The sequence below is a fragment of the Pipistrellus kuhlii genome, unplaced genomic scaffold (genome assembly GCF_014108245.1).
Source record: "Pipistrellus kuhlii isolate mPipKuh1 unplaced genomic scaffold, mPipKuh1.p scaffold_m20_p_1, whole genome shotgun sequence".
NCBI lineage: Eukaryota > Metazoa > Chordata > Mammalia > Chiroptera > Vespertilionidae > Pipistrellus > Pipistrellus kuhlii.
Genome location: NW_023425404.1, coordinates 29,834,856 through 29,861,944, shown reverse-complemented (window position 1 = coordinate 29,861,944; position 27,089 = coordinate 29,834,856). Strand labels below are relative to the sequence as shown.

At 38.8% G+C, this 27,089-nt stretch overlaps 1 protein-coding gene across 2 annotated transcripts in view; it reads right to left on the bottom strand.

Annotated features, from left to right (window-relative positions):
- Nucleotides 1-7,442: 7,442 nt before the first annotated feature.
- Nucleotides 7,443-27,089, bottom strand: part of L2HGDH (L-2-hydroxyglutarate dehydrogenase) — a 38,863-nt gene continuing 19,216 nt past the window's right edge. For both annotated transcript variants that reach the window (XM_036437421.2, XM_036437417.2), the window contains 4 exons: nt 20,548-20,715; nt 19,478-19,635; nt 17,656-17,787; nt 7,443-8,382 (listed from right to left, as the gene is read on the bottom strand). In XM_036437421.2, the coding sequence (XP_036293314.1) occupies nt 8,187-8,382; nt 17,656-17,787; nt 19,478-19,635; nt 20,548-20,715 (654 nt within the window). In that variant the 3' untranslated portion in view covers nt 7,443-8,186. The remainder of the gene's footprint in view (nt 8,383-17,655; nt 17,788-19,477; nt 19,636-20,547; nt 20,716-27,089) is intronic.

Sequence of the window (27,089 nt, the reverse complement as noted above, 5' to 3'; positions counted from 1 at the left end):
GCCCCGCGCTCTCCGCCCGGCCGCCGGGCGCCGCACGGAGCATGCGCGCCGCGGGGGCGGCGGCGCCGGCCGGGCGCGGGGGGCGCGGGGGGCGCGGGGGGCGCGGGGGGCGCGGGGGGCGCGGGGGGCGCGGGGGGCGCGGGGGGCGCGGGGGGCGCGGGGGGCGCGGGGGGCGCGGGGGGCGCGGGGGGCGCGGGGGGCGCGGGGCAGCCTGCCTCTGCCCCGGACTTGCCGGGCGCCCGATCCAGACTCACTCCTCACCTCACTGCATTTTATACGAACTCTCCCTGCTCTGGGCCTCCAGAGACAGGACTCACACGGAGCTTCCCAGGACCTCGGCCGTGGGGAGCAGGAGGGGGCTGTGGGGAGAAGAGGCGTTCCGGCTGGGCACGATTTAGGTATTGTAGCGTGGTGCTTTGGAGACTGAAGAAGGGGAGGCGTGGAAAACCCTTCGCATACAGTAGGGTCAGAAAAAGCAGATAACAAAGACATTAATGAAGCCTGGACTTCATTACATTCTTTTTTAAAATATATTTTTATTGATTTTTTTACAGAGAGGAATAGAGTAAGAAACATCTGCCAGCTGCCTCCTGCACACCCCCTATTGGGGATGTGCCCGCAACCAAGGTACATGCCCTTGACCAGAATGGAACCTGGGATCCTTCAGTTTGCAGGCCTTGCTCTATCCACTGAGCCAAACCGGTTAGGGCTTCATTACATTCTTACAGGTCCTTTCCTCTCACAGTCCCCAATGTGTTCACAAAATCGTCATTCTTGTAAAACTTTACAAATATATTTTTGAATATTTTCCTCAATGATGTCCTCCAAATTGTGTAGGCATCAGGTACCACGAAGCCTGGATCTGCCCCTGTAACCCAGTCAATACTCAATAGCAACCACAAAAAAAATCCCCGGACCATAGCTTTCCTGAGTTGAAGAGGCTGACTCTAGAAATTTTATCATTAGCATACATTTCATTCCACTATAGATGCTGAGCATATGGATTGTAATAAATTGTTCCCAGCTACCAGCAGCAAGGAAGGGAAAGGGCCTGCCACAGTTTAGTTCCAGGATCAGTAGCTGAGTGATTAACCTCCCACAAAACACAAACCAAACATTTTGTCATTCTGGCAAGATCAGAATGGCAGGGTTGGAAAATTTACAAGATTATTTTTTCTCATCCAAGAATCCATTGAATCACCTATGTCTTCTAATAAATGGTGACATCTACATTCCCATGTCCTGGGGATAAAAGTGAAATGCGTGTATTTCTCCAAGTAATCTCTCTATCAGCAAGGGCAAAGATTTTGGCTTACATAAAGTGTCTTTGCTTTTTTCTCCTCTTCCTGAACTCCAGCCATAACTATTAAGCAAACTACTAGACTGTGATTGTATTTTCTTTTAGGAGAGTAAAGTTGTTATTGGAAGTTTCATTCTTGGCCAAGAATATTGGAAGCCTTCTCTAGGCCAAACCTGGCTTTAAAACACATTTTGTTCAGCCAAGGCTAAATTTAAATTCTCAGCGCTGTTGTTAACATTTTAAAAACCAGGAGATTTTGTATACCTGGATTTTCAGCTTCTCTTGATAAAGATCTGGCAACACCGGGCCCTGCTGCATTCCTGCAAGGGGATAATCAGCAGGCAGTGAGTATGTCACTCTTTAGAAAAGTATGCCATCCTACTTCCAGTTGGCTATATTCCCCACCTGGCACTCTTCACCCTTTTATGTAACCTGCCTAGTCTCTACAGGCATCTCAGTTGTGATCTCTGGGCGAGGCAAACAGAAATGTGATCCGTGTGTGTGGAGGATAATCCAAGAATGAGAATGACACCGGTAAAAAGTTTCCCAACCAAATGGGCCATCTAGAAAACAATGTTGAATCCATACCTGCACATTCTACCCTAAGATAAATTCCAGGTGTGTCAAAGATTTCAATGTGAAAAATTAAACTATAGAATAATTTGTTTATAACGTTTGAGTACTTTCTACTACAACATAAAATCTGGAAGTTTGATTCATTCTATTTTTAAATGTATTGCAAAAAGATAACACACAAGTTTAGCCAAAAGGCAAATGACAAATTAGAAAAAAATATCTGCAACTCATCTCCTAAAGAGTTAATTTCCCTAATATCTGAAAGAGTTCCTATAAATTAAAAAGACTAAAACTCAGAAAATGTCTTAAACACAATGCAAATTTTAGTTACACTGTTATCATTTTTACCTATTTGAATAGCACAAATCAGAATGCTTGAATACACACTATGTTGGCCAAAGTATGGGGAATCAGGTACTCATATATTATTGGCGAAAGTGTAAACTGGGTTCAACTTTTACCAAGGACAACTCAACAATATTTAAGGAAGTTGCAAAGGCACATACCCTTTGACCTAGCAAATTCTAGGCATATGTCTGTCCTATAGGTATCCTTGCTAAATGTGAAATACCTTAGTACAAGGTTATTCACTGCAGTATTATCATAGTAAAAACAAAACAATAACACCCTAGAAGTAAACAATTTAAATAAACATCAGTAAGGAAAGAAGAACAAAGTTGGAGTGATCACACTACTGGATATCAAGTTATACTACAAAGACACTGAAATCAAAACAACCTGGTACTGACACAAGAACAGGCATATAGATCAATGGGACAAAAGAGAACCCAGAAATAGACCCAATCTATTATTCTCAATATGTGACAATGGTGTGAAGATGTTGGGAAAATTGAACAGGAACATGTAAAAAAATAAAATTAGACAACCAACTTACATCATACACAAGAATAAACTCAAAAGGGATTAAAGACTTAAAAGTAAGTCATGAAACCATAAAAATCCTAGAAGAAAAAGTAGGCAGCAAACAAAATATCAGACATCTCATGCAACAGAATTTTCACAGATACATCACATAGGGCAAAAGAAACAAATGAAGAAAAGAAAAAAAAAAGACAACTAAAAAGCTTCTGCATAGTAAAGGAAACCAGCATTAAAATGAAAAGGGAACCCACTGAAATATGGAGAACATATTTGCCAATGACACATCTAATAGGGGGTTAATTTTCCAAATATTTAAAGTACTCACACAACTCAACAAAAGGAAGTCAAACAATCTAATTTTTTTTAAAAAATGGGTAGAAGACCTGAATAGACATTTCTCCAATGAGGACGTACAAATGGCCAAGAGACATATGAAAAAATGCTTAGTGTCACCAATCATCTGAGAAATGCAAATTAAAAAACCACATTGAGATATTAACACCTGTCATAAAGGTTATCATTAATACATCAACAAACAATAAGGGCTGGCAAGGATGTGGAGAAAAACAACCCTTGAACATTGTTGGTGAGAATGCAAACTGGTACAACCACTATGGAAAACAGTTTCCTCAAAAATGAAAAATGGAACTGCCATTTGACCTAATAATCCCACTTCTAGGAATATATCCTAAGAAGCCTAAAACACCAACCAGAAAGAGTGTACGTAACCCTATGTTCTTGGCAGTGTTATTTACAATATCTAAGATCTGGAAACAGCCCAAGTGCCCATCAATAGATGAATGGATTAAAAAAACTGGCACATATACACAATGGAATACTATGCAGTGTCAAAAGGATCCCTTACTCTTTGAGACAGCATGGAGGGACCTGGAGAGTACTATGCTAAATGAAATAAGTAGACAGAGAAAGACAAGTATCACACGATCCCACTTTTATGTGAAATCTAATGAAGAAAATAAACTGACGAGCAAAATAGAACCAGAGACACTGAGGCATGCAACACACTGATATATTTCAGAGGGAAGGATGAAGGCGGGAATAATTAAATCAAGAACTTACATGCATACATGCATAACCCGTGGACACAGACAATGGTGCAGTGAAGAGCTGGGGAGGGGGCAGGAGCGGGATGGAGGGAATTAATGGATGGGGGGAAAGGGAACATTGTACTCCTTTCGTCAATAAAGATAATTTTTTAAAATCATCAGTAAACAGAAGGGACTAGTTCAACAAAAAATAGTAAATCCATAGATGGAACCTATAAAGTAATTTAAAAAGAATCAGGTTACTGTGATCAGGCCACTTGAACATTCTCAAAGGTACACTACAAAGCAAAAAGAGCAAGATGTATAATACAGTGTACAGAGTATGTTACTACTTATGTAAAAAAATGAAGGCAATATATTTTATTACATATAAATCTCTCTGCAAAGCTGCACAAGGTAATGACAATTCTTGTTGCCTCGGGGGTGGGACCAGGTGGCTGGCAGAGAGACAACTTTTCAACCATATGAATGTTGTACTTATTCAAAACATTATTTAAAAGCCATTTTAAAATGAAATACTTTTAACCTCATTATAAGCATCTGCTTCAAGTGTTAAAAAAATGCAACTATTGCTCTGGCTGGGTGACTTGGTTGGAGCATCATCACATACACCAAAAGGTTACAGGTTCCATTCCTGGTCAGGGTACATTACTTAGATGGCAGGTTCGATCCCTAGTCAGGGAGTATACCAGAGGTAACCAGTCAGTGCTTCTCTTATATCAATGTTTCTCTCTCTGTGTCGCTTTCTCTCAAATCAATAAAATATATCCTCGGGTGAAGATTTAAAAAATGCAACTATTAAACATACTGATACTGTAAGGGGGAGGCGCTTTGGATATATAACAAAAAGCCCAATTATAAATTGGAGTTACAATTAAAATGCTATCATGGCAGTCATTTAATAGTAATTATGCCTTTTTAAAGTTTAGAATGGCTTTTGGGAGACAACTTGAATGACCCAAGCGTATCTCAAATTTTACAATGCAGACCAAATGTTACCACAACTATTCTCTCACTGAAAACATTTTCGTGAAGGACTTGCTCAATGTTTCTCCCATGTACTCTCTCTTCCTCAATTTATTTAAAGCTACAAGTGCTGCCAGTCAGTAGCAAACCAAAGCACCACCACAGGAAACAATAAATGTCATTGTCACTCACTTTCACGGTTCTTTGCTGTAGCTAACTTTGGCTCTCTTACAGTCCACCTGCCGGAAAGAAGTTGGAGCAGGTACTCAGATCATTTGCCCTGTAATGAGAGGCTCATGTCCAGGAGCCCGAACCCCTGTAAGACACAACATACCAAACATGTCTTCTCAAGAACTATATAACCTTCAGTGAATTTCCTAAAGATGGATTTGAACTCCCTTCCCTCTGCCTCCAACCCCTGGAAAGCACTGTGTTTATAGCTATCAACATTCTGCTCTGAAACAGAACCAATGCTCCCTGGTGCTCTGGGGTATAAAGAGGACCCGGAGGTCAGCCAGATATCGGCACCACTCTCAGACAGAAAGACATTTTTGTAAGTTGGAAAGTGTTTCACTTTTACCCAAAATATACACTGCTCTACCTCATTTCTAGACTACACATAGATACAGAAGGGTTTTGTGCATTTTTAAAAGACTGGCTACTATCTAGAGCTTTGACAGTTTAAGTTCTATAAACAAAACATTTATTTGAATCAAAGTCTCAAATAAATGAAACTAAAAATGATGTTCACAACACCAAGGCTCATTAAAATATTTTTTAATATTAATATACTTTCTTCTCTCTCAGAAATACACAAAACTTTTAAATATTACATTCATATTACACAACAAAATCCTAATGACATCAATAACTTACGTTTTACAAACAGAATAGTCTACACATTCAAAAACACTTTCAATAACTTTTTCACTCATATTTTCAGGTTAGTCCAGACCCAGGTGGAATGAGGGTTGCTTTAATGAGGGCAGTTATTTTTGTAATTTCAGTTTTTCACAGCTTCGTGCACATGCAATCTCACTGTTGATGAAATAGAGAATTGTAATATTTCCCATTTCTTAACAGTCTTGTTATGGAACAGAAAAACACATCCTGTGTGCTCCATTTCTTGGAGGAGTCAGTTGTTATGAAGAACCGTTAGGGCTTGTCTTTTCTGAATGGTTTCTGAATGCTTTAAATACGCTTACTCCAAGTTTTGAATAATTGCCTAGTCCAGTGGTTGGCAAACTGCAACTTGTGAGCCACATGCGGCTCTTTGGCCCCTTAAGTGTGACTCTTCCACAAAAACCACGTGTGGATGAGCGCATACAGTGCAATTGTAATTTCGTGGCCCACGTGCAGAAGTCAGTTTTCGGCTCTCAAAAGAAATTTCAATCATTGTACTGTTGATATTTGGCTCTGTTGACTAATGAGTTTGCCGACCACTGGCCTAGTCTATTTTTCCTGGATGTGTTACTTCTTGAACATGAGCAGATGGTGTGTAGGTTTTCAAATTAATGGATGAGGTAGTTCAATCAATGTAATCACAGAGGCTTGAAGTGTAAAGGAAAAAAAAAAAAAAGCGCTTTTTCTATTAACCAAAATGTACATACTTCTAACTCATCCATTACAATCTTTGGAGTGGTAAGAGAAAAGAAAAAACAAAGAGGGCATGATGAATCCTGAGAGTACATGTAAGGGAAAGGATGAAAATATCTCACCTAAATGGTTGTTCTGTAATAAAAGTTTTCCCAAGAGTAGGCTGCCTCATTTATATTTCTGTTTTCCAATTTTCTGAGTTACAAGAATCCTTTCAATAGATACCACACACATATATGCAGCATATTATATACACTATTGGCACTGGCCAACAATTTAAAATACTCATGAAGCACACGTAAGTGTAAGGCACCTTTGCGGTTTACAAAAGTGAATGCCTCAAAGTTGGGTATTTTCTAAAATGAAGAAATAGGATCCCTGAAAAACCAAGTCGGCATGAATCACGAGTGATCTTGGCCAACATCTGAGAATCTTGGTGTAACTCAAGAGCAGAGATAAGAGGTAAATAATTTTTAAATTACAGAGTTCTGTATATCAGTGCCAGGATTCTAAAACTGCTTTCATAAAAACCTATCAGTTCTATGTTTTTTTAGTTTCTCAACCAGAGAAAACTGATAAGTTGGCAACAATCATTCATAGTGTACTGCTGTTTAGATTTAGTGTTGACACCACACCAAGTTAGTTATAAAGATCTGGGAATAAAAAAAAACTTTGCATTTCTCTGAAAATTCTACAGTTCAATAGAATCTTACTCAAACTACTTAAAGTGTGAAATTTCATGTATATTTTAAATCAAGAATTCCCAAATACAAATATTGTTGCTCTAAATGTGAATTTCTCTCTGACTTTAAAATTAAAAGATCTGGCCCTAACTGGTTTGGCTCAGTGGATACAGCATTGGCATGCAGACTGAAGGGTCCCTGGTTCAATTCCGGTTAAGGGCACATGCCTGGGTAGTGGGCTCGATCACCAGTAGGGGCATGCAGGAGGGAGCTGATCAATGAAATGATTCTCTCTCATCATTGATGTTTCTATCTCTCTCTCTCCTTCTACCTTCCTCCCTGAAATCAATAAAAATTAAAAAAACAAAACAAAAAAAAACTAAAAGGTTTGTAATCTATATTATATTTTCTTGACTACAAGAGACCAAAAAGCTTACTCTAAAGCCAAAAGATTAAGGGGATAAGCAAATTTTTGTGCCATCATTCCCAGAAATTCCAAAAGAGCTGAATCTCTAGATTATGGTTGGTGAGGGCAACGTCAATTAAGAAAGTCAAGTCCTGGTCAGCATTGCACAGTGGTTAGAGCATTGGCCCACAAAGCAAAGGGTCGTGGGTTCAATTCCCGGTCAAGAGCACGTACTTGGGTTACAGGTTCTATCTCTGGTTCAGTTGCAGTTGAGTGTGGGAGGCAACCAATTAATGTGTCTCTCTCATATCAATGTTTCTCCCTCCCTCTCCCTCTCCCTCTCCCTCTCCCTCTCTCTCTCCCCCCTTCTCTCTCTATATATATATATCCTCCACTCTCCTCCCTTTCACTCTCTCTGAAAAGCAATGGAAAAAATGTCCTCAGATGAGGATTAACAACAACAAAAAGAAATCAAGGATTCAGGACAGGTACAACTGTACCTTTCCTCTTTATTCACTAAATAAAAGAGCATGGTCTTTAAAAAACTATTTCTCTGTTATATTAGTTTAACAATTCAGTGGTTATTACATGAGATAACTAAAAATGCCACTTTCAAACCATTTTTTAGAAATTAAAGAATTTAATGAGTACGTTCTTGTGGATGTTGCTGAATGTGGTGATTAAAACGTGTAGCTAGCTCCTTCCATTATTTACAGTTTAAATCTCTGTTGTACTTCATCTGCAATCATTCCAGAAATTGCAAGGGACGAAGTAGCAGCAGGGGACGGTGCATTTCTCACATGAAGAATGCGACTTCCAATAACCCCATCTCCTCCATCAAATACAAAATCGTCTACCAGATTTCCATCTTGATCCAGAGCTTGGGCTCTTACTCCAGCTGGACCTCTGCAAAACCAAAAGTCGCAGTCAACTGACTGGAAGAAATGGGACACTTTATAAGTCAGTGGTCTCAAGGTGTTCTGAAATATTAAAGTCTTTATACTTCTAAATGCACAATCATGTGGAAACCCAATAGGCTTGTCAGTTACAGCCTTTAAACTTATATCCTTAATACCTGCCACGTAACAGTGCCAATAAATGCTCATCAAATGAATTTACCAATGGGTAAGTTACAAATATCTTTTCTTTCCAAAGTAGTAGATAAATCCATATTTAATTAGAATAAATGTATTTTTATTTAAATGTATAAAATGAATTTATTATAAATTCAATAAATTAAAATAAGGCTCTTCTGATTAATACAAAGCAATAAAAGTAGGAGATATGCATGCCAATGCATTCCTAAATCCACCATAGAGTACTATTTTTGTGTTTTGTTTTGACTGTACACTATTAAAATTTATGCAGAAAAATATTTGAAAATGGCAGCAATTTCTTATTTTGAAGGTTGTTTTAATTTTTAACAGTTTGGTCTTCAATATTGGACTAACCTTCAATTATTTAAAAAGATAACAAGATAAGAACAAAAACTAATTTGATAGTATGTTAAAACAGTAAGAGACTTTACTACTAAAGTGCTGTTTTATAACATGAGATTACAAATTAGATTTTTTGTTTTTAAAGTAGTTTAGAAATTTACAGATGAAATGTGAGTAAAATATTTTTAGACTCCAAAAGCACCTTCATTGAATCTGCTCAAGAAAACACAATTTGAAAATACCTGCCTTATACACACCACCAAAACTCAAGAAATAGGACAATAAATTAATAAACATTTTTATTGATTCTGGGCCAACGCAGGTAAGTACTTAAATAAAATACTGAGAACAATCTGGGGCTCTGCCCTCTGAGGCCTCAGCGTGGCTGAGGAGAGATAATGATAACAATAGCCATTATTTACCAATTGCTTACTCAGTGTTAAGAATTCTCTCATTCTGAGGGGGGGAAATCAACAAAATATGTAAAAAAATAAATAAATAAAATTAAATAAAATTAAAAAAAAAGAATTCTCTCATTTAATCCTTGCAACAACTCTAAGAGGCTGGTAACAGTTTATACTTAACAGTGAAGAAACATAGAGTGATAAAGTAACCTGCCTGAAGGTACACAGCTAAACTATTCATATGCAAGAAGTAAAAATAACAAGGGTGAAAGGTTCTACAATAAAGATAAGTAATCTGCCTTACAGAAGCCTGCAGAGAAATCTGGACAAGATTTTTTTGAACTGTAAGCATTTCCAAGAATCAGATACTTAGAACACAAGATGCAGTCAGCCAGCCCTAGCAGGTGTGGCTGAGTTACTTGAGCACAGGCCCACATGATGTACATGGGCTGCAGGTTTGATCCCCGGCCCCGTTGGGGAAATGTGCGGGAGGCAACAAATCACTGTATCTCTCTCACATCGAGGTTTCTCTCTCTTCCCCCACACCCACTTCCTGTAACACAAGTATTCTGTAATAGGGGTGGGGGAGTCTTATGAATCTACTAGATCAAGTGTTATTCAAATGTATATTTTATTTGCTTGATGTCTTCTATCAGTAGACCTAAGATCACTCACCATAGTTGTGGATTTGTTGTTTTCTGCTTACAGTTGTGTTAGTTTTTATTTTCTGTAGTACTTCATTTATATATATGCAATAAATTTATGGTGATCCTCTTAACCTCTAATAATAATTTTTGCCTTATGGTGTATTTTATCTGAAATGAACCCAGTACTCATCTTTCTTCTAATAAACATTTGGGTAGTATTTAGATGGATTTTTAAAGTCCAATCTAACAATCTCCATCTCAAACTATTAAGTACATTTACATGTACTGTAATTACTGAAATGTTTGATTTCTACCATATCACTGGGGTATTACTGGGGGGTTTCTGGTATTTTCACATTTCCTTCTTGACTTACTAAGTTTTCTATATTCTTTTTTCCTCCTTTACTGTCTTGAAAGTTATATAATCTATTTCTATTCTTGCATTTAATTTTATTTATTCAGATGAGATTCACTTGCATCCTGAATTTCGTCTTTTTGACAATTCCAGAAAATTCTCAGGCACTCTTCAAAGTATTACCTCTTCTCAATTTCTCTGGAACTTCTCTGAAATGTAGGCTGGAATCTTCTCATTTTCTTTTTGATGTCTTTAGTATCTACCCACATGATCTATATTTGTCTTGCAACATTTTTCTATAGTAAATGCTTCAAATTTTAATTTACTGATTTTCTCTTAAGGTTTAACCAGTTATCAAACTTAGTCATTTGAATTTTAAAATTTAAGAACTATATTTTTCATTTCTAGAAATTCTAATTATTTGGTTTCCAAATTTGCCTAAGTTTTGCTTTTTTGTTTTTGTTCTTATTCATGTTTTCCATTCCTTTTGTTTTTAATTCACTGAAGCATATTTACTTTATGGTTTCTAATATTACCATTACTCAAAGTTGTGGGGTCTTATTCTGGTATTTATTCTATCTGCTTACTCTCGCCTATGGTGTTTTATAACTTTCGGTGAAGAGTTTCTGTTCAGCAGGACTCTATCTGGGGGGAAATTGTGGGGTTGGGTTGAGGTTTTGTCCCTTCGCAGAGGTTTTACATTTGCTTCTATCCGGTGCTCCAGAGGTATTGCCATCCTGGGAACACTTTTTTTAAAATGGAATTTTAAAACATGTACAAAAATAGAATGAACAGTATAATAAACTCCCATGTATGTATTATCCAGATTCAATAAATCATCAACATAGCCAATCTTGTTTCATTTATATTTACACTCACTGCCCACCTCTCTTCACTGGATTATTTAAAAGCAGATTACAGATGGCACATCATTTCACTATAGTGTATATTTCTTTTAAAATAATTCTTTTAAAAAATGTATTTTTATTGATTTCAGAGAGGAAAGGAGAGGGAGAGACAGAAACATCAATAATGAGAGAGAATCATTGCTCAGCTGCATCCTGCACACCACACAATGGGGATCAAGCCCGAAACCTGGGCATATGCTCTGACTGGGAATTGAACCATGATCACTCAGATATACGTTCATCCACTGGGCCACGCCAGCCAGACTAAAAAACTTATTTTAAAAATAAATTAATTAATTATTGCTTAGTATCATTAATATTTATTTATTTTTAAATATATTTTATTGATTTTTCACAGAGAGGAAGAGAGAGGGATAGAGAGTTAGAAACATCAGTGAGAGAGAATCATCGATCAGCTGCCTCTTGCACACCCCCTACTGGGGATGTGCCCGCAACCAAGGTACATGCCCTTGACCAGAATAGAACCCGGGACCCTTCAGTCCGCAGGCCGACGCTCTATCCACTGAGCCAAACCGGTCCCGGCGGTATTTAGTCTGTAATCAGATTACCCTTATTTTCTCTCTCTCCCTCCTTTCTTCCATCCTTACCTCCTCCTCCCTCCCTTTCTCTCTCTCTCTCTGTCTCTCCTGGTTAAAGTGAGAGAGAGAGTGAGAAGAAGAAATAGTTTGAAGCAGGATCCGAACAAGTCTGGGCCTACTTTTTAAATTAGCTCCTCAGTATAATGTTCCTAAATTAAGCTGGGTGGTATAAATTCAAACTCCAAACAGCTATGAGGAGAGGCCCAGGGTTCCAGATTTTTAGGAGATTCTACCCACCCTTCTTTCCCCCTTCCCTCAAGACCAGGACAGATAAAATTCCTTCACACGTCCTGGTGCCAAGGGTCTTTTTTTAAGACTTCCTTTTCACTGAGGGTGCAGCCCTTCAAGAGTCCCTGGACCTCTTTTCCAGGGACTCAGTTCCAACTTTTTTTATTTATTTAATATATTTTATTGATTTTGTACAGAGAGGAAGGGAGAGAGATAGAGAGTTAGAAACATCAATGAGAGAGTGTCATCGATCAGCTGCCTCTTGCACACCCCTTACTGGGGATATGCCCGCAACCAAGGTACATGCCCTTGACCAGAATCGAACCTGGGACCTTTCAGTCCCAAGCCGACGCTCTATCCATTGAGCCAAACCGGTCTTGGCTCAGTTCCAACTTTTTACTTTTACAGATCCAAGACCTCCTTTCCAGCACTTGAGTAGCAACTAAAATACAAGTCCCTAAAATGGTATCAAACATATCTTCTATAACTTTCTTTTTATATCTTGTTTTCTGTGGTTGATACATGAGTTTATACAAAAGGAAAAATTCACTGACCACTTAAGATCTGCATTACTTTAAATCACAAAGCAATTAAAAATAAAACATAGCTATATTTATATAAAAATTAGCTAATCCTCCCCATCCCTCCAGGACAGCAGCAAGCGCCAATTCCTCTCAGTATTTGGGTTTTCTGCTTCCCTTCAGTCCTTGCTCTGGGATACCCCTTACTTTCTCGCACTCCCGGCTATATGTATTTCAACGAATTTTTATTATACTTTCTCTAGACTCTCTTCGTGTTGGGTAGTGTGCGGGTTATCAAATTTATTAGTTTACTGGTTCTCAACCAAGAGAGATTTTGCCCCCTAGAGGACATTTGGTGACGTCTGCAGAAATTTTTGGTTGCCTTAACAAGGAAGTACTGCCTGCATCTAGTCAGTAGAGGTCAGAGATGCTGCTGAACATCCTACAGTGAACTGGACAGTCTCCCACACCAAAGACTTATTTGGCCCCAAATTTCAATAGTGCCAATACTAACAAACACTGATCAAGATCACCTTTACTGCAGGAATATCTGGCTCTCACCTTTGCATTTCACAATGACACAGTATAGTCTTTAGCTATCACTCAGGATGAAAACATCTTGCCTGAAAATTTACTCTAGAATTCCCCAAATAAGAAATTTTTCAAAGTGAAGAGTGAGACAAGAGGAGATCTTGGCATTTATGTCTTTATCTTTTACATCCTTGCAATGTTAACAGATACAAACTGCTATTAGATTACTATGTCCAAATTAACAACAGAGCAAGTTAAAGGAGCTTAGAGCAAAATTAAGAACCTTTGAAATCATATTTAACAAGAAATCTTTATGCCTGATGCATATATATTGACAGATTATAACTTTACATTCCAATCTAATATTCACCAGTTAAGTTACTGTCCAAGATACTCTGGCTAGGCAATGAGAAGTCAAGCCGGATGCTCATTGGTGGTTACTGAAATTTAAAAACATCATCCTGAGCTAAATATCCCACTAAAAGTGCTGCTTCAGTTCTCTTTTATGATCCAGAACTGCTTAATATGCTTCTGTCTCAATATTACTGGTACAGCATTTATGTTTTACCACGATGGGTTGCATGATAAGCAAGATCTGAACTTCACAATGCGGGAAAGTCTATTAATCATTTTTATTATCATTATTTAATATTTCAGGCATATGACAAAGTACAGAGACTAATACGATGCACACCTGTTTTCTTAACAAACAGCTTAAGAAATAAAGCATTATAGATACGATAATAGCCCCTGTGGACCTCTCTGGATCCCATTCCCTCCTCTCCCCACAGGAACCACTCTCCTGAATTAGGTGTCTACCACTGTATTTGTTTTTATTTTCACATTACATGTGCAATCCATAAATAACATGTGGTATCGAATAACTTTATATAAATGGTATCAAACATATCTTCTATAACTTTCTTTTTTATTGATAATTTCCCCCATTTAATCATGATAAAAACTGAATAAAAGGGAAGGAGTAAATGGAATTATTTATCTATCTCCAAAGAGAGACTAATCTGTGATTGGGGTGAGTTTGTCCCTAAATGCACCTGCCTACAGCGCTGCATACTCTTCTCTACTACCTGCTAATGAAACTGGCAACCGAAGGACTTGTATACATGCATATATTGCAAGTACAACCAATGGACATAAAACTCTGGGGAGGGAAGGTATGTGTGCGAGGGAGGGAGGGGGGCAAAAAAAAGTCAATAAAATATCAATATATTTAATTAATTAAATAAATAAATAAATAAAAAGAAACTGGTAACTGAAATCAGCACCCTCACACCCAGAGACAGAGAAGTGTTCCCCAAAACCCACCAGCCCAGTCCAGTTCTAACTTAGGAAATCCACTGGTCTAAAGCGTTCCCCTCAGGCTTTTACAAAAGGGTGGTAATCAAATATGAGTACTAGTGAATTCACTGCAACTATTTATACACCTATTGTCTTTTCCAAGGAATATCAATAGCAGTAACAGACACCAGATTTGACCAACTTATTTTCAGATATAAAACATAAGTTTGCTAAAGCAAACCACTAAAAACAGAAAAGCCTTTTTTTTATATATAGATGAGTGAAAGAAAATAAAGCCTAGATATTTTTATTCCTTCCATTTCTAAAGGTAAGTAGAGGGGTGAGAGAGATAAGAGTAAAACATTAGCTGGGTTTTAGTAGGTCTTCTAAGGATCAAAAAGGCTGGACTGCAAATGATATATTAGCCAGACTGAGCAGGACGTTCCCCTAAGGGAGACAGCTGACGTGATGACTGCTCTCTTCCCAGATAGCCAAGCTGCTGACATTTTACACCAGGCAAGTTCTGCAGCTGTTACCGAGGCGACAGACATTTAGTTCTCTGAAGATTCATGGGATGGATTCATGGAGGGGAGTACCTCAGAGGACACTGCTGATGAGGCCTACCAAATGGTTTATTTGGGGAGGAAAAGGTGAGCTCCATACAAATGTCACCAAAGAGAAAAGGAAAGTATTTAGGTAGTATTTAGGACAATTTACAGATCTAGTTTAGAAAGCTTTTGACCTTTAAGGAAAAAAAACAAGACAAAACAAAACAAAAAAAATCACCAAAACAATTTAAGTAATCCTTCCTTTGACTCACATTGATATTTACTATTGGGTCTAGTAATAATTAATGTCGTTTTTAAACATTCGTTTAAAATCTTGCTTGGCGTTGACTTGTATTGACATAACCTTCAAACACGTGGTATCTACAGAACGTGTGAAGTGCAATTAACAAGTTTTGCTTGAAAAAGTTTGTGTTTGGTTTGGTTTTTGTTGCAAAACTAGGGCTAAGATGATGGCGGATGAAGAGCATATTCGGCACTGCATGCTTTACGAGTTCCAATTAGGAAGAAAAGCAAGTGAGGCTGCAAAAAACATCTGTAGTGCTCTTGGTCAAGATGCAGTTAGCGCCAGAAAATGCCAGCGTTGGTTTGAGAAATTTCGCGAGGGAAATTTTTCGTTAGATGACTAGAGTGGTCGAGGCCGTGTGTCCAATTTTGATCAAGAAGCTCTTCAAGCTCTTTTGGTGCAAAATCCTCAAATTACCCAACAAGAGCTTGCGACAACTTTAAATTGTTCTCAAAAAACAATTTCCAATCAATTGCGTGCACTTGGCAAAGTCCAAAAGTTTGGAAAATGGGTTCCTCATGAGTTGACCCACAACAACCGTAATCAAAGAGTCACAATTTGCAGTTCGCTCCTCTCTCGTCAAAACCGTTTGCCGTATTTAGAGCAAATTGTTACCGGAGATGAAGAATGGGTGCTGTATGTTAATTGAAAAGGCGGCCTCAATGGTTGGACAAAAATGAGGCTCCACAGCCCACGCCAAAACCTGACTTGCATGTGAAAAAAGTGATGTTGTGTGTTTGGAGGAATTTTAAAGGAATTCATTATGAACTTTTACCATCTACCCAAACCATGACAAGTGCAGTGTATAGTGCCCAATTGGAAAGGTTAGCCCAAGCTTTAAGAGAAAAAGAACCCGCGCTGATTAATCGGAAGGGCGTAATTCTTCACCACGATAACGCACGACCGCATACTGCAAGAATCACTGCTGAAAAACTGCGCCAGTTGGAATGGGAAGTTCTCCCTCAACCTGCATATTCTCCTGATATTGCCCCTTCCCATTACCATTTGTTTCGTTCTTTGCAAAACTTTCTTCTTGGAAAAAAATTTAATAATGAAGAATGCCTCAAAAATGCATTGACCGAATTTTTTGCATCAAAATCACAAGAATTTTACAACAGAAGGATTAAAATGCTTCCTGAGCATTGGGCACAAGTAGTAGAAAACAACGGCAACTATATTGTTGATTAAATTTTGTTGTATTGTTTAAATAAATTCGATTTTAAAAAGAATTAGAAAACTGCCGGGACCGGTTTGGCTCAGTGGATAGAGCGTCGGCCTGTGGACTGAAAGGTCCCGGGTTCGATTCCAGGCAAGGGCATGTACCTTGGTTGCGGGCACATCCCCAGTAGGGGGTGTGCAAGAGGCAGCTGATTGATGATTCTCTCTCATCGATGTTTCTAACTCTCTATCCTTCTCTCTTCCTCTCTGTGAAAAATCAATAAAATATATTTTTTTTAAAAAGTATTAGAAAACGACATTAATTATTACTAGACCTAATACACTACTTCCCACTTCTTTCCTGAAAATATAGTTGCTAAGTGGAGTAGGATCCCCCAAACGAAAAAAAGCAGTAGAGAAGAAGCAAGATAAGATGCCAAGTACAGGAGTGTGTTTCTAGAATGTTTTAAGAATCAAACAAAATAGTACTGTAATGTGTTTATTACCTAATTAGTCAATGTGGTGACCATTGATCTTACACAGAATTAAAGTAAAAAGGTTTTGGAATCACAAGAGGCCAAGGCCAGGGAGATCTTAAAATTTCAGACAAGCCCTGGATGGTATGGCTCAGTTAGTTGGCATCATCCTGTTAACCAAATGGTTGACAGTTCGATTCTGGTTCAGGGCACATACCTAGGTTTTGAGCTCAATCTCTGGTAAGGGGTGTGCAGGAGGCAGCCAACTGATGTTTCACTCTCACATTGATGTTTCTCTCTCTCTCTCTCTCTCTCTCTCTCTCTCTCTCTCTCTCTCCTCCTCCTCTCTCTCCTCCCTCCCTCCTCTCCCTCCCCCCCAACCATCTCCCTTCTTCTCTAGAAATCAATAAAAAAATCTTTTTGAAAAAATTTCAGACAAGATTTATTTTTTATTATGAGTGATAGCTAGACATGAGGTAAGGGTGGCATATCAATACAGATGCAATGGAGATTTCCATTTAATGCTGTAAGGTAGTCTAGATAATTATAAATGGTAGAGGTAGTCCCAGCACTGAGGGCCACCATGCAGCGATACCCAACTCGTGCACTGCAAAGGGGATACAACAACTTGCTGGGAAAGGGAGCACACAAAAATTCAGTGGACACACTGACTGACAGGGAGCCTATGAATCACCAAGCCAGAACCACCTCCCAAGTTCCCCTAAATCATGACTGTTTACAACCCTGATGGCTTTTTCTTACCTTCGTATATCACTGACAGTAATTTCAGGGATAAACTTCTGAAGGTGCTTCACCGTGGCACTGAGAAAACAGGCTTTATACATCTCACTGACTCCATAGGAGAAATTCTGGGACACCAGTTTAATCAAGCCACTGGAAACAGAAAACAAAGCCTTTGAGAGAAAGGAATCCTTTATTACTATGAAACATCTTTACAACTATTAGACTTGGACAGGGGCATCACAGAAATCTAGGCAAAGTCAGAAAAACCACATATTAAAAAAAAATCAACCTTTGGCCACTAGAAGAAGGAAGCCTCATCAAAGGAAAGAAACCAAAACCAAAAGTAAACACCTTTCACACTTAGATGACCTGAGAATGCTGGTTTCAAACTAGAATTCTGTGGCGTCTGCCAACCAAAAGGCTTTCTGATACAAATGTTACATGCTTTCAAAACATGCTTTTATCTCAGGACATTAAAGAAGTAAGATAGATGTTTACCACTTTTTGTTTGTTGTTTTTATCAGCCAGCGGGAAGATATTCCAGTAATGATTCTCCCATGAGACTTTGTGTAATCTATGTATATATGTATTTTTAAGCACACATGCTAGAAAACCCCATCCCAAACCTGTTTCAGAATCTGTAGAAGGTGAAATTCAAGTACAGCTTAAAAAAGCTTTCTAGCAATTTTTGATGTGAAAACCTCTGGAGAGCAACACTGCTAAAATGAACCTTTCCCCCCAAAACACAAACAACACCTTACTGAGTTCTTACAATAAAGTAAAGATTCTGTGTTTTGGGTCAACACATTGTTAATTTTCCACAGATGGAAACAACTTTGGTTCTCCGAAGGTTCTCCAGTGGTTTTCAAAATGATGGTGACTGGCTTGAAATCACTTTATCAAAGTAAGCCATCTACTGATTTTGAAACTTTTCCCCCGCCCCCAAATGCAACTAGAAGGCTAGCAAAACGAGGTTTGGATTGTCACGTACGTATGTGACTGGGTCTTGGTCTTGTTATTTTTAACCAAGACTTCACCCTGGATCATCAGAATTTCCCTGAGGTACTTAAAGCGTTATTCTTTTTTTTTCTCTCTCTCTCTTTTATTTATTTATTTTTTTAAAATATATTTTGATTTTTTTTTGCCCCCTCCCTCCCTCCCACACATCCCCTCCCTCCCCAGAGTTTTGTGTCCATTGGTTGTACTTATATGCATGTATAAAAGTCCTTCGGTTGATCTATTATCTCCCCCAGATCTTCCTCCCCTCCCCACTGTAATTTGACAGTCTACTTGTTGATATACTGTCTCTATATCTATCTTTTGGTTCATCAGTTTATAATGTTCTTTATTATCCACAAATGAGTGAGGTCATGTGGTGTTTCTCTTTCATTGATTGGCTTATTTCACTCAGCATGATGTTCTCCAATTCCATCCAGGTTGCTGCAAATGATAAGAATTCCTTCTTTTTTATGGCAGCATAGTATTCCATTGTGTAGATGTACCATAGTTTTTTGATCCAGTCATCTGCTGATGGGCACCTAAGCTGTTTCCAAATTCTGACTATTGTAGATTGTGCTGCTATGAACATAGGGGTGCATATATCCTTTCTGATTGGTGTTTCTAGTTTCTTGGGATATATTCCTAGAAGTGGGATTACTGGGTCAAATGGGGGTAAAGCATTATTCTTATTCTTCAAAGCTCTTAATTTAAATCAATAAAAAATCAACATAATAATCACAAATGTGAGATTTTACCCAATAAATAGAATTTTAAGAAAGGCAAAATTTCACATGTTAAAAATATTAACACATACAATCACTTTTTAAAGTAGGTTAGTTACCTCTTGGTAATTACATCCGTAATATCTCTGGCACTGAAGTCAAAGGGTTTGTAGCCTTCTCGTTTAAAGGCAAGAACTGCATTAGGCCCTAGCCAAATGCTGCCATCCATCCTGGGTGTGAAGTGAACTCCTAGGAAAGGAAACCGGCTATCTGGGACCTATGGATTTAACACAGCAAAGAACTGTTAGCCCTGTTCCATACGGCATTTTAGCATGCATGCAAATATTCAATTGGCAATATAAATCACTTTCTTCCCATGCATTTAATTTGTATTATTTTGATCTGTACTGAGATATACTTTTTATTTACACTTTTCTGCCTAGGGATCCCACACAGAAAACACTGATGTTATTGACACTAATATACACTCCCATCTATTCTTCTTTCTAGGTAAGGATAAAAAGAAAAAGAAAAAAAGAACTGTCCTCCTTCAGGTTATTCCCCAGCCTACTCTCCCAACACATCTCCAACTCGGGGTGTATGTGGCTGGCAAGTAAAATCAGAGCTACCAGAAACACTAACACATTCATAGCAAAGGCTTCTGTAAAGTGGGAATGTACTGGGATAGAGCACATGCAATGGATGTTTTGGCAAGGTCAAAAACACTAAATAGGGGAATAAATACTGGCTCAACCTAGTATTTCCATGCAGAATGAACTCTTCATTTAAAGGGCTCTGTCTTCTCCAACATGAACTACAGAGTGGCCACGGCCCCTTTTTCTCACCTATGGGTAGAACTGAGAGAAAGGGCTGGGTATCTGGGCATGCAAAAAGGGCAAGTTCTCTTATGAGTGTTCCCTCCACCAGATAGGAGGGAGAATTGGGTTATTTCTTGCTAGCCCTTCCCATGATGCACTCATGCTTTCTGAAGACATGTACTTGTGGACAATTTAGTATAAGTTAATGACTATAATATCAGAATAAATGTTTGGGAATTTAACCATAAGAGAAAAAGAGAAAAAGTCCTTCAAAATATCTCTTAGTTCTGACCCAGATAAAAGTTTTTGTTTCATTCCCTTTCTGTCCCGTCATCTTGAGAAGGATGAGACTGAAAAAGCATCATACCTACCGGATAAATATTTCCTTTCACAAGGTAGCATTTTTCTGGCTTCAAGAGCAGGTAATCCCCCCGAAATGGTACAATTTGAGGATCAGGACTGCAGCCACTCAGCTCGGAAATACGGTCTGAGTAAAGTCCTGCACACGTCACCACGTACTGACACTGAACTTGCTCTCCCTGGTGTGTAAGAGAAGACGGTGATTTTTAGTGAGCAGAAAAACAGGTGATAGAAGAGACAATAAATAAGTATACAGAAAAGGACATTTTTCTTTTTATTCCTTTTAAAAGAGGAAATTAAATGCAAGTAACAGCAAAACAAATTCTTCAGCATTTAGGTGGCAGCTAGAAACTTAGGCTAGTGGCAAGCAAGAGGATGTCACCTTAAATTTTGTATTTAATGATTCAATGGTTGACATACTTAGTGAGAATACTTAACAAGATACACACAACACAAACACACACACACACACACACACACACACACACACACACACACACATTTTACTAAGACCATAGAACTTCTTAACTATTTGTTGCATGATGAAGCAAACTTCAGTTAGATGTCCCCCTCACCAGTTTGGCTGCCTCTGTATTTCAAACAGCTTCTCCTATCTTATCTATGAGTAATTATATTGATAATTATCAGGTTGCATCACACTATAACGGTAACCCACCACCAACCAATTTCTCCTTCCTGATCAATGTCTACTTTGCAAACGGGGGCTACTTTCAAAACCCCATTCATTCAATCCATATTTACTGAGAACACACACTACAGTCTAGGTTTGCTTTAACAACTAGGAGACAGCTAATCTTAGGCTGTGGTATTTCCCCATAAATTTTATTTATGATAATCACCCACATATTTTTAGATGAACTCCGCTAGGGTTAGCCAATTTACTACCCTATTCCCTAAATAATTTCATTTAACCCCAATTCACCACCACACTCCAATTCCCATCTCTTAACTTCTCACACAGTAAAAACTAGCATCTCCTGGCTCGGGTAATTTGTCTTTAGATTTCCTCCCCAGATGACCTGTTTCTAAAGCCTCAGAGTTCTCATCTGTCTTAATATTCTCTTTCTTTTCAGCTCTTAGTGGTTCAGCCTTAGCCTAACTTTGTATGCATCCTATTTTTGCTCACCTACCGAGGTAAGCCTCTTTCCAAGAGTTATATGCAAGTCACACTTCTGGCAAAAATCAGATGAAACTTCTCTACAGTGAATTCAAATTAGCTAGGCAAAACCATGGTAGTTTTAAGACACTTTAAGTCAAGGGATTATGTTAACAACAACAACAAAACATGACTTCTACATTGGTTAATATCTTTCCTGTTCATCTGGAATGATATAGAAGTACAAGAAAATATTTCATGTGATATGAATCTACCAGTCCTTACTTGAAATGCCAGCAATTCTCTCATAGACATAAAACGTAGATAAGCCACATGACAAATGTAATGATAAGAGAATGTGTAGAATGGTACCAGCATTCTAAGAATTTAACGGTTCTCTTAAAAAAAAAAAAAAAAAACCCCTCAAGGAACAGTTCCAAAGGGAGATATGATTAAAAACTATCACAGGTCTCTGAAATCATTTTATGATATACAATAGATGAAACAATAATTACATTCACACTGATTTCACATCCAAAATGTAAATTAGGTAAACAATGAATGATACAGCATTTGTTAAAATATATATTTCTTTAAAAAATTAAACTATTCACCTCTATTGCTATTTCATAAGTGAAACAGACTTTTCTCCTATATGCAATCTATACATTTTAGTTTCTAAATTCTCCCTTCAAAAGTTCATTTTTTAAAAAATTCTTTTTCTTTTAATCTCATAAAAGCACAGATGTTCAACTTGGCAAATTGACACAAAATTTTAAATTATTATTTAACTATACTAAAGGAATATGTCAAAATGAAAGTCAACAATTTTAGCAATTGTGAGTGAAATATAACCCACTGGTATCCCCTGCTTATCAGCCATCATATGATGCCATACTCTAGTGAAAATAACCTGTAAGGAGGGGCAGAAACAGACTTTTAATAGTTCTTTGAATAGAGACGCTGGTTGCTCTGCCAGCAGATCTGACGGGACTCAAAGTGTCTGGGGCAGAGTCATGTTTTACGGAGACGTTGGAAGGCCCCTGAAGGTGAAATCCAAGCACAGAACTTTACAACTTTGGAGGAGTTATACCATCCTTTGCAGATAATTATCCTCCTTCTGACAAAGTGCTTCTGGCTCTAACTCAACATTTGACCACAGCCCACCAAGCTACCATGTGAACTACCCATTATTAAGAGGGTATTGTCTGACTCACCAAGCCACAAAACTGGGTGTGTGCAGTGGCACTCTGTTATCAAGAGGAAGTCGAGTATACAAGATCAGGGTTGGATAGGTCCTGCAGGCATAAATAAGTCGCAAAGGCAAGTGGCTCAAATACTCATGATTCCTACTCCTACTAAATTACCTCCTCCTGCCCTGGCCGGTGTGCTCAGTGGTTAGAACATCGGCCCATGCATTGAAGGGTTATGGGTCCGACTCCCAGTCAAGGGCATGTACCTGGGTTGCAGGTTAGATCCCTGGCTCTGGTCAGAGCATGTGTGCAGGAGGCAACCAATTGATGTGTCTCTCACATCTGTTTCTCTCTCTCCCCCTCTCTCTAAAAATCAATGGGAAAAAAATATCCTTGAGTGAGAATTAACAAAAAAATTACCTCCTTCCTCTCAACTTGCCTGTGTGCCCCCATACCAAATTCTCTACACTCAGCCAAAGAAGGAAAAACAGAGGCCTGGTTTACAAATGGTTCTGCACACCATCCTGGCACCACTAAAAAGTAAACAGTGGCAGCACCAGAGCCCCACCTGAGAGTGGCTCAAAGGCCTGCGGAAATGCTCCCAGCAGGTAGCACCTTGAACACTGTACTGGTTGTTTCTCTCTCTCAGGAGAGATGGCTAGAGGTGGGCATCTATACAGTTGCACGTGCAATGACTAACGGTTAGGCTGGCTGGTCAGGAAAAGGAGCTCTGGAGAAGAGGCATGTGTGAAGGGACCTCTCCAAAAAGGCTCGGAGGATAAAGGTGTTTAAGTTCCATATGGATGCTCACTGAAGAGTAACTGGGGCAGAGAAAGATTTTAATAATCATAGACAAGGTGACCTGCTCTGTGGACATTGGTTAGCCTCTTTCCCCAGCCACCTCTGTCCTTACCCAATGACTTCACAAACTAAATGATATGGCAGTAAGGATAGAGGCGATGTGTGGGGTCAGCAACATGGACTTACTAAGGCTGATGTGTCGATAGCCACTCAATCTGCTGTTGGGAGAATGCTCAATCTCCCAATTCAAATAAAGGGAAGGGGGGCAGCACTTAGTCCTCACTGATATAGATTTGTCTTCCCTGCCCACAGTGTTTCTGTTGAAACCACCATCTGTGAACTTAGTCAATTTTATGGTATTTTACCCAGAAGCATTACTTCTGATCAGTGAGCTTATTTTACAGTAAATGAAATATAATGATAAGCTCATGCTTGTGGAATTCACTGATGTTATCATTTCCCCCAGCATCCTGAAGCTGCTGGGTGACAAAGTGGAAAGGACTTTTGAAGATTCAGTAACAGCAGTAGCTGACTAGCAATGCCCTGCAGGGCTGGGGCAAGGTCTTCCGGCTGCACTATATGCCCTATATCAGTGACTACTATATGGTATGTTTCTCCCATAGTCAGGAACCACAGGTCAGAAAATCAAGAGATAGAAATGGGAGTAGCACCTTACAATAATCCACTAGTTTCTGCTTCTAATCCCAATTTCTGCTTCCTCGCCCCACAACTGTGGGCTCTAATGGCAGGGAGAAATGCTTCTATTAGAGAATAAGCAATGGTTCCATTACGCTAGAAGTTAATACTGTCACACCTGGCCACTTTGAGTTCCTCGTGACAGTGAATCAAAAGGCAGAGGAGATTACTATACTGAATGGGGTAATTTTTAAAAATATATATATTTTTTATTGATTTCAGAGAGGAAGGGAGATGGAGAGAAAGATAGAAACACATCACTGACAAGAGAGAATTATTGTTCAGCTTGCCTCCTGAATGCCCCCTACTGGGATTCGAGCTCACAACCCAGGCAAGTGCCCTGACCAGAAATCACACCACCTGGGACTGAATGGGGTAACTGAAAGAGAGTTGCTACCACACTGAGAGCTTGGGAATGATACAGAGGAGAATGTGTGGGCTATAGATCTCCTGGGCTATCTCATGGTAACCCCACTCATTGCTATAAAAGTTGATGAAAACCACTATAACATAAAACAGGCAGGGCTGCTAATGGCAGAGACACTTCAGGATTAAAAGTTTGAGTTTTCCTGCCAAACTAGGAACCATGACCAGCTGAGAGGCTTGCCAAGGGCCAAGAGACTATGGAATAGATAGTGGAAGAAGGAAATTATAAATATGACCACATGATTAGTGACATAAATGAGGAATATAGTTATGAGAAATGTAGTAGTTATTTCTTTCTTACTGTGAAGTATATAATTAACCAATTCTTTCTTCTTCCTCGTTGTTATAAAATGTCCCCCTTTCCCCCAAATTCATATGTTGAAGCCTCAACTCCCCATTTGACTATGCTTAGAGAGAGAGCCTTAGGAAGATCATTAAGGTTAAATGAGGTCATAGGAGTGAAGCCCTAATCTGACAGGACTGGTGTTCTTATAAGAGAAAGACACACAAAAAATAGTGTGTGCTCACATTTTCATATTCTCTCTCTCCCTCTTTCTGTCACTATAGCAGCACTGTCACTATATCAGCATGCCCAGAGGAGACCAAGTGAGGTCACAGTGAGAAGGCAGCCATCTATAAGCTGAGAAAGGTCTTACTAGAAACCAGTCCTGATGGCACCTTGATCTTAGACTGTGAGCCTCCAGAACTGTGACAAAATAAATTTCTGTTATTTAAGCTTGTGGTATTCTGTTATGGTAATAAGCATGTCTTCATTTGTATAAAAGATAGTTGAGCCTTGTAGGTAGAAGCATGATTTTATTACTGTCTGTATCTGGAAAGTAATGTGGTTATAAGGGGTGTGAATGGATGGCAAATTGAAAAGGGATGGACTGTGGGCGGTTATACTGTGTCAATTTGGTTCAACTTGACACAATCCCCTCCCTATATGGTTCCATCTGAAAGTTGACCAACACATGAATTAAATGTGATTTGACAGATAGAAGTAAAGCAGCAAGCCACTATTCATTGAAGGTCACTCTAGGCCAAGGTAGTGATAAACAATCACTACCAAGTGAATTATCGCTCCACACCCAGCTCTGCTTCCCACATACTGATCCTGCTGACTAAGTGTTGTAGACAAGAGCTCCCCCAGATCTCCTCCTGAGCTGCTCATTTTCGGTTCTACTTCAGCAGGTGGATACACTTTGGCTTCTCAAACTGGCTGGATACGCCTCTAATCTACCAATTCCCCTTCTGAACCTTGGCTTCCCAGCTGGTTTCACAATGTGTCAGATCTAATTCCTACCATAAATCCGACTACGCTCATTATGGACTCTGCTTTCCTGACTGAACTCTGATCATTCAGAAACAACACAGTGAATGCAATACTTCTATCCATCAAATAGTTCTTGTTTTAGATTATGGGAAGAGGAAGGAAGGCAGTCTATCTCCCTCTGTACAATCTACACCCTGCTCCAAGTCTTCTCATTAGTAGAGTATTGGTAAGATAAATAAGCAGGTAGAACAATAAAATATCAATCAGTTTTGCCTTAAAATTAAATACTCCAAGTACTTAAAATCATATTCTTTGCTGCCACTGTCACTATATGAATACATTTCAAGATGAAACCCTTCTTAGAATGAAAACTGTTATATTATTCTCAAAGAATTTCTTTCAGAATAACCTTACATTACACAAATTTTATTCAATGACAAAATACAGCACGGTGGTTAATTCAACTTTTTAAGAAAGAAGAGGGCCGAGACGGGTTTGGCTCAATGGATAGAGCGTCGGCTTGGGGACTGAAGGGACCCGGGTTCAATTCCGGCCAAGGGCATGTACCTTGGTTGCGGGCATGTCCCCAGTAGGAGGTGTGCAAGAGGCAGCTGATCGATGACTCTCTCTCATCGATGTTTCTAGCTCTCTATCTCTCTCCCTTCCTCTCTGTACAAAATCAATAAAATATACTTAAAAATAAAAATAAAAAGAATAGAATATTATTTAAAAAAAAAAGAAAGAAAGAAAGAAAGAAAGAAAGAAAGAAAGAAAGAAAGAAAGAAAGAAAGAAAGAAAGAAAGAAAGAGGGTCCTGGACAGTGTAGCACAGTTGCTTGAACATCATCTCATACACCAGAAGGTAGCAGGTTCAATTCCCAGTCAATTCATATACCTGGATTTGGGTTCAATCCCTGGTCCCAGTGAGTGTCGGAGACAACCAATCGATATCTTTCTCTCTCTCTTACTCTCTTTAAAATCAATAAAATAAAATATTTTTTTTTTAAAGGAGAAGGAATGAAAGTAGATAAAATAGGGGAAAGTA